This window comes from Trachypithecus francoisi, unplaced genomic scaffold (genome assembly GCF_009764315.1).
Source record: "Trachypithecus francoisi isolate TF-2019V2 unplaced genomic scaffold, Tfra_2.0 Lachesis_group21, whole genome shotgun sequence".
NCBI classification, from domain to species: domain Eukaryota; kingdom Metazoa; phylum Chordata; class Mammalia; order Primates; family Cercopithecidae; genus Trachypithecus; species Trachypithecus francoisi.
The window spans coordinates 54,038,060-54,055,949 of NW_022681467.1; the positions used below are offsets into that span (position 1 = coordinate 54,038,060).

The following is a 17,890-nucleotide window of genomic DNA, read 5'->3' on the forward strand; positions in this document are numbered from 1 at the left end:
CCATATGGTTTAAATATACGTCCCCACCAAATCTCAAATTGAACTGTAATCCCCAGTATTAGAGGCGGGGCCTGGTGGGAGGTTATTTGGGTCATGGGGGTGGATCCCTCATTGCTTGGTATTATCTTCACAATAGTGAGTTATTGCATATCTGGTTACTTAAAGTGTGGCACCTCCCTCCCCACCACTTCCTCTCTTGCTCTTGTTTTCATCATGTGACATGCCTGCTCCCATTTTGCCTTCTGCCATGAGTAAAAGGTTTCTGAGACCTCCTCAGAAGCAGATGCTGGCACTACGCTTCCTGTACAGTCTGCAGAACCATAATTCAATTAAACCTCTTTTCTTATAAATTACCCAGTCTCAGGTATTTCTGCATAGCAATCCAAGAATGGCCTAACACAGTGTATTTGCAGGCTCATAATGTAATATACATGAAAACAACAGCACAAAGGATGAAGGCAAGTGAATGCAACCATGCTGTTGTAAAAGGTGATATATTTTTTTAAAATACTCAACAGAGGAATTAAAATGCAATGCTGAAAAACATTCATTAGCCCAAAAGAAAACAGAAAAGAATTAACAACAAAACAGATGAGACAAATGAAAACAGAGAAATGGCAAAAATAAAACCAAACATATCAATAATTACATTAAATATAAATGAACTAAACACACTAATTAAAGAGCAGAAACTATTAGACTGGATATAAAAGCAGGACCCAACTAGATGCTAACAAAAGCAGAAACACTTGAAATGTAAAGACATATAAATTGACAGTAAAAAAATATAAACAAATAAAATAAGCAATAAGTATAAAATGCTAGACTGGTTATATTACTATCATAATTGATTATAAAACATGGATTACTCTCAGACATTTCTGAATGATGAAAGGGTTAATTACACAGACATTAACATTAAATGTGTAGCTTTAAATGCTTAAAATGGAAAAGAAGGTAGGCTTAAAAACAGTTTCCTCTTTAAAAAGCTAAAAAAAGGACAAGCAAACAACTCAAGAAAGGAGAAGGGTGGAAATAATAAACAGTAGAAATCAATGAAAAAGAAATAAGTGATAAAACCAACGAAGCCGAAAATTGGCTTGAAAACGTAAATTTGATAAGCCCCTAGCAAGACTGGTCAAGAGAGAAAAAAAGCACAAATTACCAAGATCATAACTGGAAGGGGATAACACTACAGATCTTACAGACATTAAAAAGATAATAAAAGAATATCGTGAACAAGTCTAACCCAATAAATCTGACAACTTACATGAAATTAATAAATTCCCTGAAATGTACAACTTACCCAGTTACACAGATGAAGAAATTTGAACAGCACCGTATCTGAATTAAATCTGTTATGAAAAACCATCTCGCAAAGAAAACTCTAGGACCAGAGGTTCTACTGGAGAATTCTAACAAATGTTTAAGGAAAAAAATAACTCCAATCTTAAACAAAACCTTTCAGAAAATAGAAAAGGAGGGAATACTTCCCAACTCATTTTTCGAAGCCAGAATAATTCTGATTCTAAAATCCAACAAAGACATAATAGGAAAAGAAAATTGTTCTCTTGAATATAGATACGAAAATCCTCAACAAAATGGTGGCAAATTATGGAGAAGGGAGCATAGCAGAATGCCAACCAGAATCATCAATAGACAGCAACGCTAGTGGGTAAAGGTCTGACGGAGAAAAGCATACTTAAATCGTCTCAAGGTAACTCTCCTCATTACTTCCCAAGAGAAAAAAGAGCACACTGGAGAAACCTGGCAGATACCACGTCTATCTATTAGGTCATCAAAGTTAACATCACCAATATTAGGACAAGCTGAAGTCTTGTGCCTCCTGCCATGACACACTGGGAATACATCACTTCTGTGATACTCCTGCCAGAAAGACAGAGTCTGAATCCAATCACAAGGAAACATCAGGCAAAGCCAAACAGGGAGGCACTCTGCAAAACAAATGTGGCCAGTACTCTTCCAATATTTAAGTGTTACAAAATTCAAAGACAGACGCGGGAACTGTTCCAGAGTAATGGAAACCAAAGAGATAGGGCAGCTCAGTGCAGCAAGGGACCCTGGACTGGGATCTGAACAAAGATGATGTCTGCATAGGAACTGCGGCTATAACATTAGCACTGTATCAGTGTGAAATTTCCTATTTTAATCATAGTGTACTATGGTTATATAAGAGAATTTCCTTCCTTTTAGGATATATACATCGAAGTATTTAGATGAATGCTGCTGTTTGTCCTTAATAAAAAATTAAATTAAAAAATGAAGTATTTAGATGTAAAGAGGGACAATGCCTCCAACTGAGTCTCAAATGTCTCAGAAAATAATAAATACAGTAAATATGCATCTGTCTGTATGTGTGGAGAGAGAGGGAGAGATGGAGGGGAAGAGAAAAAAAGATAAAACAAATGAAACTCAATATAAATTACTAAAGAAGCCAGAGAGAGGTATAGGGGAATTCATATTACTATTCTTGCAACTTTCTTGCAAGTCTGAAATTGAAACAAGATGAAAAGTTGCCAAAAACAAAATTGTGAAATAATTCTTCCATTCCCCCAACAAAGTAAAAAGAAAGGGAGGAAAGAACAAAATGAGGAAGGAAGAGGGTAAGGCAGGGGAGTGAAGGACCGAAGTGGGGTGACAAGAAAGGGATGGAGAAAGGCAGGGATGGGGGGTAGAAGGACTTCCTGTCTCTAAAGTCTCTTATTCTCACTATATACACAGCACTGCCTATTTACAGTAGAAAATGGTCTGAGTTAGTAATCTACCCATCATTCTATTTGGAATTTGCATACAGGAAGAGGGGAAAGAAAACCAATGGGGGTGGGGCGAAGGGGAAACTAGCCCATAACACAAATAAGGAAAAGGTTTGTGTCCTCAGAACACAGAGGACACATATTTCTGATGTGATGCTTAGCAGAGTTGTACAAAGTGACAGCCACAATAAATGAGGATATGAGGCTTCCGTATCCAGTGTGACGGGCAACTAAAGCACTCCCAGTATCTCCATCCACCCCTCTCCATCTGCCACACCCGCATGACCTTATTACTATACAGCATAAAACAAATCCAGAGTCATTAGAAGTCAGCACACCAAGTGACAAGAGATTATATTCCCGTGGCCCTGGGAACCACTTGTATGGAATGACAATCTTCACTTAGTTGCTTGGAGTTAACTATTCTTTGTAGCACATAACCACAACATTCTTCTTAAATACATGCACAAATAAAAATGAGCTTAAAAATAGAAATGATGACAAAAAATGAGGAAGCCTTAATGTGAAAACGTGTTGAGAGAGAAAAATAGACTTCTGACAATGAGTTATAATCTCGGAATGCTAATGGCGTCCCTGCAAGCAAGAGGAATTATAATTGGTCTCCAATGGCCTGTTTATCCTGTCTAGATATAATTACAAGACACAGTTCTTGCAGTTTTTACCGATTCATTCATCCAACAAACATTTATTTAGTACTGACTCTGAGCCTGGCACTGTGCTGGGTGGTGATAGTGCAAAGATACCACAGTCCAGTGTTTAAGAAGCTCACCATCTTGAGGGAGAAATAAACAGAATTTCACAACTCAACTGCTAAGTGACAGAAGACAGAGCTAACCCTTCTGACTGCATCAAGGACAGAGTCACTAACATTGCGTAGGGTTTCTAGAAGGGTTTCCCAAAGGAAAATGCACGTACATTTCCCTTTCCAGGATTCCATGTACTCATGTCCCATACATGGAAGCTGTCCTGCATAACTCAATCTAAAACACCCAGGACACATGCAGTTGGTTATCTCTGATTTTCCCAGTCATATATGCACTAGAGTTGTTAGCATCAGAATCAACTAATTGTAAGTTCTAATGAGAGTGAAAAGTCGAATGAACAGATGTATTTTGTCCATGAAGACGTGCAGTCTCCTTGGGAGTTGAGGCACTTCCTTCAAAATGGCACTGCTCTGAGTAAGCGTGTATTTATGTACAGTACAGATGTAGCAATATTCACACCATCTGGATGCAAAGAGAGCCCCCAAACACAGAGGGCATCTGACCAGCCCAATTTGCTTCTTTCCTCATCACCCTTTTAGCTGAGAGCTCCCTGAATCATCTCCTAATCGATACACACTGGCACCCGCAATGTTTGGGGTATCACCCACAGACCAGCTAAATCAGAACCCTGCCTTCCTAGGGGAGCTCTACAAAGCACACATGTGGCCTTCTCTTCCTTGGATAATGACTACCCACACTGTCATTTACTCTACCCACATCGTCATTTCCTAGCTAAAAAGAAGAGATTCTGTCTGTGTTCCACAGCTCTCTCGTACTCAAGGGGCAAGTCCCCCCCGCACCCCGCCAAGGCCCCTTGGCCTCCAGGGTCTGGGGAAATAACTGGAGCAAAGCACACACAGGCCAGACCAGACATCCCACATTCCACTCCCAACAGATCTCCACGGGAGGAAAAGCAGAGGTCCTGCAGGAACACCTGGGAGAAACAGACAAGCGCAGCCTGGGCCATGGTGGGTAGGAGGTTCAAGATCACTTCTGTTCTTGCAGCCACAGTTCAAATCCTATCCATTCAAGTAATGAGACCAGCATCTCGCTTGGAATGAAAAATACAATTTATGTGAACTAATTTGTTCTGCAAGTGATTTGTGCAGATAGCTTTTTGAAGGCTTGTAATATTTTCCAAATATTTCTACCAAAAAAAATGAAGAAGAAGAAGAATATTGCTGACAAGAACGGAGTATCTGGAAAGAAAACAAAATAAAAATCATGCAAAAATGCCTTTAGTATTATTTTTCATGGTATTATCAGCCTTTAGGGATAAGATATTCGGTTGTCAGTCGTAACCTTGGAAACTTGCCTAACCAACTTCCAAATGAAAAAGAAGATCTAGTTGACAAAGTTCACTGCTCAACTGCCAAATACCCCAACTAAATGATATTATCCAGGTTCATTTTGCAAAACAAATTTAATTTCTTATACAGAAACTTGAAATTTATAAAAGAACCCTGGAGAATTTGAATTTTAATAATCAATTATTCTTCAGCCTGATTCATCTTATAAACATATGGAATATGCAAAAAATTAAATTAGTTTAAAAGCCAGACCTTTAACACATAGTTGAAGAAAACTTTTACATAAATGAAGAATAATTGCCAAATGTTCTGATGCTGTAATACAATTTTTTAGCTCCATGGCGTATAACGTTTCTGCACTTTAAAAAAAGAAAATAATTCCTTTCTCTAACGTCATTGTTTCCCAAACAGGAAAACGACTATCTTCTGTATATTTTATTATACTCATAATTAATGCTTATGATTTTTTACATCCTTTAGGGACAAATTTTTCCTAAAATGTTGGAATAATCCTGGAGCTGTTTGCTTCTATAAGGCAAACAGAAAGGGTCATGCCATACAGCATTATTTGCATGGGTCAGTGGAGGAGCGGCAGCTAAAGAAAACAAGATGGCCCACTGCGACCTCCCCTTGAGCCACAAAGGAAAAGGCGCAAGGACAAATGGAGACATCTTGATCTGAGGGCAAGAAAAGCCAGCACTGGATCATCAGCTGCTGGTTTGTGAACAAGGACTCCAGAAGCGAGTAGAAAATCCCGACTGTATAATCATTTAAAAATGGACACAGAATCTTGCAAACCCAAGGATACCAGACTATTAACTAGAAGACAATGAGCATTTATACTATTCCTTTCACTGCACATCTCTGACTGACAGAAGCACAAATACTTTAACACAGCATCTCCCAAATGCCTGTAAATGTTTGGCCTGTAAATGTTGCATTCTTCACAGTGATTCTTCTTATTTGCTTACATATCTGTCTTAGTCTTCTCCTAATCTACAGACACACAAGTCTACTAAATTTTCTTCTTAATTGTCTAAGTACCACCTAAAATTATCTCACATACCATACTAGAGGTCTTACTTTGAGAAGGAAGGCCCATGGTCCAAGTAGGTTCAAGGACTTACCTATAAATCTCAGCATCTTGTCCAACAGAAATCTAAGCCAGCTACTGCTGCTAAGCCCAAATCATTCTGATTTCTCAAGCCTTTTCTTCTTAAAACAATTGGTGCTGGCTGGGCGCAGTGGCTCAAACCTGTAATCCCAGCACTGTGGGAGGCCGAGACGGGCGGATCACGAGGTCAGGAGATCGAGACCATCCTGGCTAACACGGTGAAATCCCGTCTCTACTAAAAAAAAAAAAAAATACAAAAAACTAGCCGGGCGAGGTGGCGGGCGCCTGTAGTCTCAGCTACTAGGGAGGCTGAGGCAGGAGAATGGCGTGAACCCAGGAGGTGGAGCTTGCAGTGAGCCGAGATCCGGCCACTGCACTCCAGCCTGGGCGACAGAGCAAGACTCCGTCTCAAAAAAAAAAACCAAACAATTGGTGCTATAAGGATGCTTACTTCTAAAACATGCTCAGAGCTGAACTGTGAGCTTTCTCCAACCTAGGTTGAATAACTGGCTACCTTGTTCATGAGAACAGTGCTGACCAAAATCAAACACGTGTTAACACTTCAAGTCAGGTATCAGTCAACTTATGGGACAGTGCCCACAGGTGCTGGGCAGTCATTCGCTGGACAGACTTACGCTCACAGCTTCTGCTTTATATTCATCATCACTGTCTGGGGCAGAGAGCTGCAGCAGAACGGGACACACTTTATTTTCAATATCATGCTGGAAAATTAGATCTTGTTCCAGAAGAATCAAGAGCACTTCCTGACTTGATTTTCTCACCTAGAAGGGAAAAAAAAGGCAGAAGGTGAAGCACAAGTGAGCAGAAGTGCCCTCAGGATATAGACCAACCCCACTGAGCAGGTGTGGCTGAGCCAGCCCCTACCAACCCCCACCCCCATCCCCTAAACACCCTGAAGACCACTGGGTCTTCCTGCCTTCTGCTGCCCCTCCTGCCTGAGGTCTTTGAATAGGCCACTCCCTCTACCTGACTGGCTACCATTCCTCTGCTCCAGCCCAAAGCCCCTCTGCTCCTGGTCCCTGTTGGAACAGGTCCCCAAACAACACTTGACTAGTGCCCTGGAATTTTTCCTCCACTGCTCTTGTTCCAGATTTCTGCATTTACATACATACAAACATATACAGGATTTTTTTCTGTACGATTTCATAATTGCCACCTGTCTCTCCTGCTGCAGAGAGTGAATTCAGAAGGCAGGTACCACATCTGATTTATACTTTGTCTTCCAGTGCACCCTCAGGACCTGGCAGCCTGTGGCAAAAAATTTTGCTTTCTGTAAGGATCTGCTGAATCAATGGATGACTTCGCACCTTTTCTCCTTTGTAGGCAGAGACTGGAAAACTCTGCAGCATCCTCCTGAGACTTTGTAAACCCTGGCATGCCACACCTGAGATGGGAATTATGTCTGGTACAACAGAACGCACAGGGAAGGGGCCCAAGAAAGAGCCACTAACAAAGCCGTGTGAAGTTGGCAGCAGAGATTCAAGAGAGGTGGCCACAAGCCCAAGAAGCTGGCAACCGCCAGAGACTGGAAGCAGAAGGAAAGATTCTCCCCTAGAGCACCCAGAGGGAACCCATCCTGACAACCCCCTGATGCTGCACTTCCCATCTGTGGAACTGGGAGGAAAGAAACATCTATTGTTTTAAGCTGCACAGTCTGTGGTGCGTTGTTACAGCAGCTCCAGGAAACGAATCCACTGAGCAAGGGTTGGAGGGGAGAAGGCCTTACAGGGCCAGAGAACAAACAGCACGTTCTGAGGTGCAAGGTGATGAACTCTGGGGCAAAATACTCTGAAGAAGTAGGACCAGTTCCAGATGGCAGAATGGGAGGATGAAGGGCAAGCTGAGAGGAGGCCAGGAAAAGTGTGCCAGATCCCACCAGGACCTCTGGTGACCACTCCAGGTGCAAGGGGAGCCCCCAAGAGTTTAGCAGCAGAGAAGCAGCACGATCACACTTGGCTTCAGGGAGGGCGACATTCTGGAAACCTAAAGTGGTTCTGACAAGAGAGAGCAGGTGAGGGGCTCCTGGGCCACCACAGGCTTTCACGAGGCATGATGTCAGGGCAGGGGACAGAAAGAAGAGGGCAGGTGTGAGAGACAGCGCTAAAGAGAGCTAAGAATGACTACCCAGGATAATCACAGAAGCCAGAGCAAGACAGAGGATAGAGAGACTAGGGCTGGACGCTAGAGTCTCTAAACTCTATGGGATTCACTGGACATCTAGACAGAGCCATCCAGTGGGCTGTGGCAATGGAGGGCAGTGATTCACCGACTCCAGAGACCTGGGGGACAGATAGCAGTCTAGTGTTCAGCTGTGTGTAGAGTCTCCCTAGGGCCACAGTAGCAGAGAGACCATGGCGGGAACCCTGATACCATAAGGAAAGGAAGACCAAAGACAATATCCTAGAGAAGAAATAGCAACTCTTAGGGGCAGGAGAGGATCGGGCTAATGATGGAGACTGGGGAAGACCCAAACAAGAAGTGCAGGCAGAGGCAGGGAAGAGGCCTGGAGCTCAAGAGCTAACACGGCAGTGGGTACAGGCTACAGTTGTGGGGTCTGAATGCTGAGCCCCCATCTGGATCCTCCAAGTGACTAGATGAGTCATCTTGGCCAAGTGACTTGGCCTCTCTCAGCCTCAGTTTCCTATCCATAAAACTGGATCATCATAGTATCTATCTCATAAGCTTGTTGTGGGGATGAAAGGAGTGACAGGCTTCTGATGGTGTCTAGGACATGGCATACGCTAAATGAATACTGGCTGGTACTGTTGGTACAACCATGATTATTGGAAGCCAAAGGAGAGAAATATTTACAGGATCCCAGCAAGGGGTGTGTCCAGTTACCTTTGCATCCCACTGTCTCGGGTGAAGCAACACTGAATGCCTAGAGGGACCCAGTAAAGGTCTGTAAAAACACTCAAAACTGGTCAACAGTGACAAATGGTGCAAATGGGTCAAAGAAAAAAAGAAGAGATGTCACTGGGTAGATAAAGAAATTGTGGGAGAAATATAAATACAATACTATAAAGCAGCTAAAATTAATGACCAGCAGCTATCCCGATCAATGTGGAGGGTCTAAGACACAAACGAGTCATGCAATCCGCAGAATGGAATACACGGTGCAATGATGGCGTCTGTGCAAGCTTTCAAGCACCCAAACAAGACACTCTCTTATTCAGGGCCACCTACACAAGTGGTGTGACTGTGAAAACCTGGTGAGAATGTCTCATGCCAGGCTCAGGAAGGGGAGGGAGGGAGAAGAATGGGATGCAGGAGGGCTACAGAGAAGCTGCCACCATATCTGTAACCTCTAAATAAAAAATAAAAGGATATTTGCAGAAATTTGCATTTGCAGAAAATTGCAAAATGTTAACATTTGCTGGATATGAATGGTGGATATATGGGTGTCAATTACACATTTCTCTCATGTGTGATTAAAATATCTCATAATATTTTAAACACTGAACTCTAATTTTAAAAAAAAAGCACTGGATTTTACAATGAGCAGATTCACTGAGTCCGTGGCAAGATACCTATCCCCCAGCTTCCAGAAAGCATCAGCTGCTGCACGAGGAGCTGGTGCCAGAAGAAGAGCCCAGAGGTAGAGGCAGTAAAGGTTCCTCTTTCAAAAAGCTTGGCAGTAGGAGAAGGAATGGGCCACAAGCTCTGAGTCAAGGCCAAGGAACAGAGAGAGCAGGGAGACTGAGGACTGATTATAATCAAATGAGAAATAAATGAGAAAGCTGGAAACATAAGCAAGCTCTGAGACAACCGGATGGGACCACAGAGAGAAACTAAGACATGAGACTTAAAAGCGGGGTGGGATATCCCTTCCTGTGAGACAGAGGGGAGGAGTTCAGGACTACTGAAGAAATCTGGCTACATTATCAAACAGTGTGTGCAGCTGATTCAGGTCTACAAATCTTTACTGAAACTACAGGTGCCAAACCCTGTCACGGAAACTGACGAAATACAGTCCTCGGCTTTAGAAGAGCCTCCACAGTCCCATGGCATACAACAGGCAGCCTCATGAAACGACATCCAGCCTCCTGCCTTCTCCAGCCCAGCTGCGACTCAGCATCCACAAGCACACCTCTCTGCTTAACCAGCAATTCACCCATAGTACACAGCGGGTGGGAGGGGGCAGCGTGCACAAGAGGAAAGGAGATAAGCCAAGCTAGTCTGAAGCACAGCCCTGGAGCACAGCGACAACTCAAAAAAGGGGTGCTGTGAGTGGAAGCAGTATTCCTGGCAATAGCACTGATATTACCCCCAGTGTTGTGAATTCCATGCCTCACATGTTCATAGACCATGAAAAGTACCTGCTGATGAACAGAGAAGGGCCAGCAGGCCTGAGATGCAGATGCGGCTGGAACCTAGCACGCCCATCCCATCCCCACATGCACAAGAATCTTCATCTATGCCGAATTAAGAATCCTAATCAGGGACCTCTGGGTGTTCTCAGGGGCCCCCATTGTGAATATCCTAAAGAGTCAGCATCTGTTAAAGGAAGACAGAGACTGACAGAAGAGAGGAGGGGGCATTTGGGAAGGGCAAGAAAGTCAGAATCATAAGAACAGAGGGGACAGGCAGATGCCAGGACAGTCGAGGGCAGAAAGGGACAGGTGCCAGGAAGGAGTCTGGACTGTGCCTCAGGGAACAAGAGGTCAGTGAGAAAGAACTTCAGCACTTTTCTGTGTTTACTACCGGTGGGAATGAAGAGGAGCAGGTGTCCTCAAGGGGTTAGGTACTTTTGATGGAAACAAAGGAGACAAGGCTTGGACCTAGCTGGCTGGAGGAGGTGAGGGGAAAGTCAGTTCCTGGGTGGCAGCTCTGGGGAGTGTATGAAGTAGGTGGTGGCTCCCTGCACAGAGATAGGGGATGAAGACTGAAGGCCTCTATTTGCTCTGCGATGTAAAAGGCAAGGTCACCTGCTTGGCACGAGGCAGGGAGAGGGGAGGAGGCCTGATGAAATGGCAAAGGTCTAAGAGAACTACAAAGGATAATGGGAAATGCAGTTGATAAGGGACAAGGGAAAGGACTGCCAAGCAACGCTGCAAACCCAGCCGCGACTGGAACCCATCAATCTGCAACAGCACCAACCAATGCGCGACAGGACTCCCTCCATCAAGCTCAGCAACCAGCAGCGGAGGACGCTGAAGGGCTGGGGAAGACAGGCAGAGCCAGTGTGGCAGAAGCACCATCAAAAGGACAAGTAAATAGAGGGGTGATGGCAGGGACAGGCCTGAAAGGGTGGGACAAGAGAGGGAGCTGCTGAGGAACAACAGGAAGTAAATGCAGGAAGGCAATAGGGGCTGCGGAGCCAGAGGCCACGGGGACAGGAAGGTCCAAGGCAGGGGAGCAAAAAAAGAAGGGCAAGCTGTGTTTGTAGTGGAAGTGGGAATGCAGAGGTGTGGCAGATCTAGAGACACTGGGAAGCTGGGTCAGACACAGCTTGGGCTGACCATGGGAGCAGCCTGCTCTTGGCCATAAATATGACTCTTCAGCAAACACAGACTAGGTGTCAGGCACCATGCTAGATTCTGGAGTCAAAACCACGCTTCCTGCCTCTGCCTTTCTGGAAGAGAAGATACAGCAATGCTACTGGACAAAGGTCAAGAAATCTCCTGACTCAGCGTAATCTTTTTCAAGAATGAATCCAAAGGAAAAAGAAAAGTCAATAAAAGAACAAAACCGCATCCTTTCTGACGCTCACTGCATCTACAGCACACACACACACACACACACACACACACACACACACACATGAAACCTGAACAAAATTTAAGTATTCAACAAAATTAAAAATATGACAATTATGAGGAAAGAGTGTTTTACTGCGTCTGTGACGGGGGGCTTTCTGAGGGCAGAAAATCTGTCCTGCTCAGCTCCCCATCCCCAGGCATGAAGCACTGTGCTTGGCTCATAATGGGTACTAAGAAACTGTCCGAATAAATGAATGAATGGGGAAACTGTATCACATTATGATTATACCTATGTGGAAAAGAATGTTAGCACCTAGAGAGGAAAATGCAAAAATCATCAAAATACCAAATGTTAGGACAGTAGAAACAAGAGGACTTTTTCCCTTATCTGAAAACTCCACTTGATGCTGTCACACTGCTTACCAGTTCAAAATGAGGATTTGCTCTTTTTAAAATGGTTGGATCAAGGGAGAAATACAACCCAAAGTTTTAGAATCTCTTGAAAATAATGATAATGAAAACATGGTGTATCATTAAAAATCAAATAAATTTACCCTTAGTGGAAAACCATCCCCAAATACACTAGCACAAAGAGAAATGATGCAAGTCTATTCACTGCAGCAATTTCAAAGTGGCAAAAGACTGGAAATAGCCCAAATGTCCATCAATAAGTTCTGCTCTGTTCCCCTAGTGGGGTACTACACTGCAAAGAAAGGAGTGAGGATGCCACAGATGCTGGGGCCTGCTCTCGGGATGCTCAGAGAGCACACAGCATGGGGCAGCAGGAAGAGGGAGCCCCCCACACCCAAGAAAGGGGCACGGGTGTGCAGAACACAAGAACATCATCTCAGTTGTTTACATGTACGTGCATGCGTGTGTGCGTATGTGTGTGTGTGTTTTCAGAATCAAAACCAACCAAAAAGTAAAAGAAATAGTTACCTACAGGGGAGGGAGAGAAGAGGTAGGGGCCAGGGACAGAAGTCAGACCTCTCTGAATGTGCTTTGTTTTACAGTTTTGACTTTGGAATCAACTAAACATTTTAAATAATTATAAATCAAAATGTACAAGCTAAAACAATTCCTAAAAATAAAAAAACAAATGAGAATAACTATATATCAAGGTGGTAGCTTAACCACAAAGAGAAGGATTAATGCAAGTGACTTTAAAACACAGTAACATGAATATGACTGGGTACCTCTAGCAGGACGAGGCCTAAAAACAAAAGGAATTACAAAGAAATGTTAAACTATGTTCAGTAATCCCATCATATTGTTAGTAATACTGGGACTTTTATTTTGGATACACAGACATACACATGTATGCTAACGTCATCAAGTAGGATTTATATCACGCAAGCGAAAAAAGATACAAATAAAATCGAAGTAAAAGCGCTATAATGCTAAGTTTGAGTTGGAAATATCAAGATAAACTCAAAGAATTTTTATCTTTAAAAAAATCATTCTGTCACTAGAAGCAACAAGTGCCCCCCAGTACCCACATTCCATTTTCTTATTATTTGCCTCCTAAAGGAACCTGGGCTCTTGGAGAAATGGTTGATCCCAGGTCAAGGTGCACTACCACCGTCTACTGGGTCATGCTGAAAAAGATTCTGGAGCCAACTTGAAGGGCTGCAACTCAAAGATGGAACAACTTGATCATCCAAAATAATAAGTAGTGGATAGCATTAGGAGAAATACCTAGTGTAAATGACGAGTTGATGGGTGCAGCAAACCAACATGGCACATGTATACACATGTAACAAACTTGCACATTGTACACATGTACCCTGCAACTTAAAGTATTAAAAAAAAAAAAGAATAAGTACTACAACAGTTTGAAACATAACTACTATGTCAAAATGCAAGAGTTCCTAACAATACTTCAAAAAAAATTTTAAAACCTAACTGGTAACCTTTGTAGATTATCAAAACGCCAACGATGATTCTGGAAACTGGTAAATACATGGATAAAATAAAGCATTTATTCTGTCTTTCCTATTCAAACAGGTTTTCAGGGCTATCAAATAGTTGATAGAGGAAGTCTTTACAGAAGAACTCTATCTATTAAACTAAAAAGAAATGTTGGAATTAGTGTGTCAGAATTTACAACCTCTAATGAGATACTGGATCAGGGCAACCATCACCAATGGTTGCCCATATGATGATGGGGAACTTTGTAGAAGTTTGGCCACCTTTATAGAAAAGGTGGCCAAATTCAGCATTAGGAAAAGATAACCATCCAGAGCTTTTCTGCCCTCGATTTGATACAGCAGGAAAACATAAACCATCTACCAAGTATTCTCACAAAAATAAAAAATCTGAGTCTGGCTGAGCTTCCAACTTAGCTACTAGTTTATAAGAAATGCCAGAAGTGGAGCAACATCTTAACACTACAGAGATGCAATAAACCATATCCCAAATGTGGGAAATTCTATGAAACTAATGACCTGGCTTCCTCAACAAATAAATAGCAAGGGAAAAAAGTAGGGAGGGGCAACATTATAAATTTTAAAAGATCTAAGAGACTTATATCACTTAGATTCAATGTGTGGACTTTGTTTGTATTCTGGTTTGAACGGCCTCTCTGCAAAAACACACACTTATGAGAAAACCGGGAAATTTGACCAATGACTAGATATTAGATGACGTTAGATAACTACTGATAATTTTTATATTTGCATTAATGATATTATCATTATGTTTTTTTTAAAAAGAGTCTATTTCTTAGAGACTAATACTAAAAAGTATTTACAGCTGAAATGAGATGGTGTCTACGAATTCTTTTGTCTGGATTGGATTTTATCTGGGTAAGATAAAGGAAAAAAGATTAATCAAAATTTTTTTGTTTTTATTTTTTTTGAGACAGAGTCTCACTGTGTCGCCCAGGCTGGAGTGCAGTGGCACGATCTCAGCTCACTTAAATTTCCACCTCCCGAGTTCAAGCAATTCTGCTGACTCAGCCTCCCGAGTAGCTGGGACTACAAGCATGCACCACCCTGCCTGGCTAATTTTTGTATTTCCAGTAGAGATGGGGTTTCACCAAGTTGGCCAAGCTGCTCTTAAACTCCTGACCTCAGGTAATCCACCTGCTTCAGCCTCCCAAAGTGCTGGGATTACAGGCGTGAGCCACCACGCCTGGCCAGGTCAAATGTTAACAACAGTTGATGTTAGGTGTAGGGCATGTGGGCGTTCATTTTCATTTTCTCTCTACTGTTACATGTGTTCGAAAATTTCCATAGGTTAAAGAAAAAAAAGAAATATTTCATGATAAGAATGAGTGCTGTCTATCTTCCCACATGACTAGAGGAATTGGACACCAATAGACCTTTTGTTCTCAAATCACTTAACTCTAAGAAGTTGTTTTTTGAAGTATGAATATCACCTAAAACAAGACCAAAGAGAATTTGCTAAAGAGACCTTAAGGTTATAATTTTTCAAACCTGATTGTTTGGATCTGTGAGGTACCTCACTACAATAGGTATGAGATATTCAGAGAGCACCACTGGAAAATCTGATCTGTTTTCTTGTAAAAAAATGGCAATAGGAGGAATCTGTTCCATCAGCTCAGTCCGCACTGTGGGCTCTGCAGCAATAAAAAATTTTAAAAAAATTATATGAAGAATAAGCCAGGCATCTTATTATATAGTATATACTGATAGTTTCTAGCTTTTCTTACTAAAATACTTCATCAAGGAAATTAGACAAATGCAGTTTAAAAATCATTTCCCGTTTAGAGTATTTATGCTACAGACAGGCTTAAAAAGCTAATGAGCTATACAGCAATATAAAAACATAAAAACAAGAGAGAATGACAACTCTATTATAACAAGCCATATATAAATTGAGGAGGGAACAAGAAGTCTGCATGCTGGGCCAGCATCCAAAAGCCATTACAACTAATGGCTTATATGCCAGACCTATGGGTTGTGCTTATTTAAATTCTAGCCAGAATGTATACATTATAAATAATTCTTTCATAAATGCACTAAGCCACAATCCACGCATCCCAATTATTTCTAAGGCAAAGCATTAAACAAAAGAGCGGCTCTAGCTCCAATATACCACATTAAATTTAACACAAATGTGTAATTGCTACAGCACTGTAAATGGTGACTCATTTACAAAGAGAATCCATTTAAAGACTCAAAACATCCACTTGGGCCTTTTTAAAAGCATTGTGTTATATTCATATGAATATTTTAAACTAATATGGGAGCTATACGGAAGGCTTATTTTTCTATTTTCAGTTAAAATGATTCAATTCTAAAGCCTGAGAGTCCTGAAACTTTCTGAAACTTCTCATCATTCATTCTGAATGCAGGAAGGAGGGGGCTGTGGCACAGCTGTCAGTACCGGCCAGCCCCACCACTCATTCATCGAACTCATCCTTACTGGGGCGGCGGGGAAGACAACATTATCATGTCCGCCGTACAGCTACGTGCTTTTCTTCCACAATACCAATCATGGAGAGGTAGAATGAGAAAGAAAAATCAAGATTCGCCTTGAGGGAATAATGACTGGGATTTCTGAACCCAAGAGGCTTCTTTTGATTTGGCATTTCTTAGCAACCAGTAGTCTGGCAAAACTCAAGAAATATCAAAGGCCTGACTGCCAAGGCAAACAGCATTCATAGCCATTCATCATTTTAATTTTCTAAATATAAGAACATTTCAGTCAAAATTCAAATAAGATATATATTCTTCAAGAAAAAAATCCATTCATGTTAGAAATTGCTTAAAGGTTATTGATTAACAAACAGGTTTTTTAAAAATTAGCTATTATTGGTTACACATAATTTCTTAGAAATTTATAAGGAAAAAATTAAATTATACAATACTTATACAAACCTGCATCTTCTGACAATCTGACTATAATCTCTATTACCATTAGGAAGTCTTCTTCATTGTCACTGAAGTCACGGAAGATATCAAGCAGCCCTCTGGCAATAATCTGCCTATGGAGACAAAAACAATGCATATGGTTATTTGGGCCACACTGACTGAAGGACCACAAGGTTCCAGGCATTCTGCTAAGAGCAGGTAAATGCACCTTGGCACAAGACAAAGTGAGCAACCTGTGTTCAGAAAGAGGATGGAGGCTACCCGGGAATGCCCAGCGATGGCCATTCCAGTGTGGGCCACAGTCCTACAGGAAAGGAGGCCTGCATCTTCTAGTCAGGTAGTCATCAGAGTTTGAAAATGTCCACTTAAGAATAAGGGAAAACCTTTTTCTTGTGTTCTGACTGGTTCCTCAGGCTTGGAATAAAAGCTCAAGACAGTTGAAGGGAACTAAGGGACCAATAAATATAGAAAAGAAAGGCCCGAAGAGGCATCTGATGGCCTCTTAATGACTGAATGAGGAAGTGCCGACTAGAAATTCTGCAGAAATTCTCTTGGAAAGCCTTGAGATAATTTTTTGAATTCAGATATTTCTCCACATTTATTATTTTTACTCTCCTATCTCCCTGTGCTGATTAACCATAAAATCTGTAGAGAAAGATCTACAGATGTTTATTTTGAGGGGAGTAAGGAAAGGAGGAGGTGGGGAGACTGCACCCCTCTATAGGCAGAACTGGTCAAGAGAACCAAGATAGAGTCAGAAGTGGCAGCTACTAAAAGGAAAGAGAAATCACTGCAGTCCACTGGCCTGAGCAATGTACAGGAGAACAGTTAAGTCAGCCCGAGACTGAGGAACAGGCCGAGACTCAACTCAGAAAAGTCCCACCACAAGATGGCAAGCAACAGACGAATGATGTGCACTATAGCATTCTACACAGAGGAAGCTCTAGCCATGGGGGGAGATAATGTGATTGTCACTGCAGGACCAAGTGACGATCTCCCATCATAAGCATGATCTGAGCTAGAGCTACAGAAGGCCTACTGAGGAGAAATGTCAAGATCTCTGCAACAGCTAATTCCATCAGTATACTGATCAGTGGAGCAGGCCAGGGGCGGGGGTACCCTAAGGTGTGGGGCCTTCCCCAAAGAGTGGACCCACAAGCCCAGGAAGCCACTGTGAACTGTGGACCATCCAAAGACAGGAAATTAAAAATGAATAAAGACTCTTTTAGATATTCAAAAAATCTATCACCAGCAGATCTGAACTATAAGAAATGATAAAGAAAATCCGATGGAAATGTGAATCTGCAGTAAGGAATAAAGAACACCAGAAGTGATAACTACAT

At 42.0% G+C, this 17,890-nt stretch overlaps 1 protein-coding gene across 7 annotated transcripts in view; it reads right to left on the reverse strand.

Moving 5' to 3' along the window:
- Positions 1-17,890, reverse strand: part of LOC117068984 (serine/threonine-protein phosphatase 4 regulatory subunit 1-like) — a 93,852-nt gene that overhangs the window by 28,041 nt on the left and 47,921 nt on the right. For 6 of the 7 annotated variants that reach the window (XM_033186862.1, XM_033186863.1, XM_033186865.1 and 3 more), the window contains 3 exons: positions 16,554-16,660; positions 15,147-15,289; positions 6,619-6,765 (listed from right to left, as the gene is read on the reverse strand). In XM_033186862.1, the coding sequence (XP_033042753.1) occupies positions 6,619-6,765; positions 15,147-15,289; positions 16,554-16,660 (397 nt within the window). The remainder of the gene's footprint in view (positions 1-6,618; positions 6,766-15,146; positions 15,290-16,553; positions 16,661-17,890) is intronic. The other variant, XM_033186868.1, reaches the window with a different exon arrangement.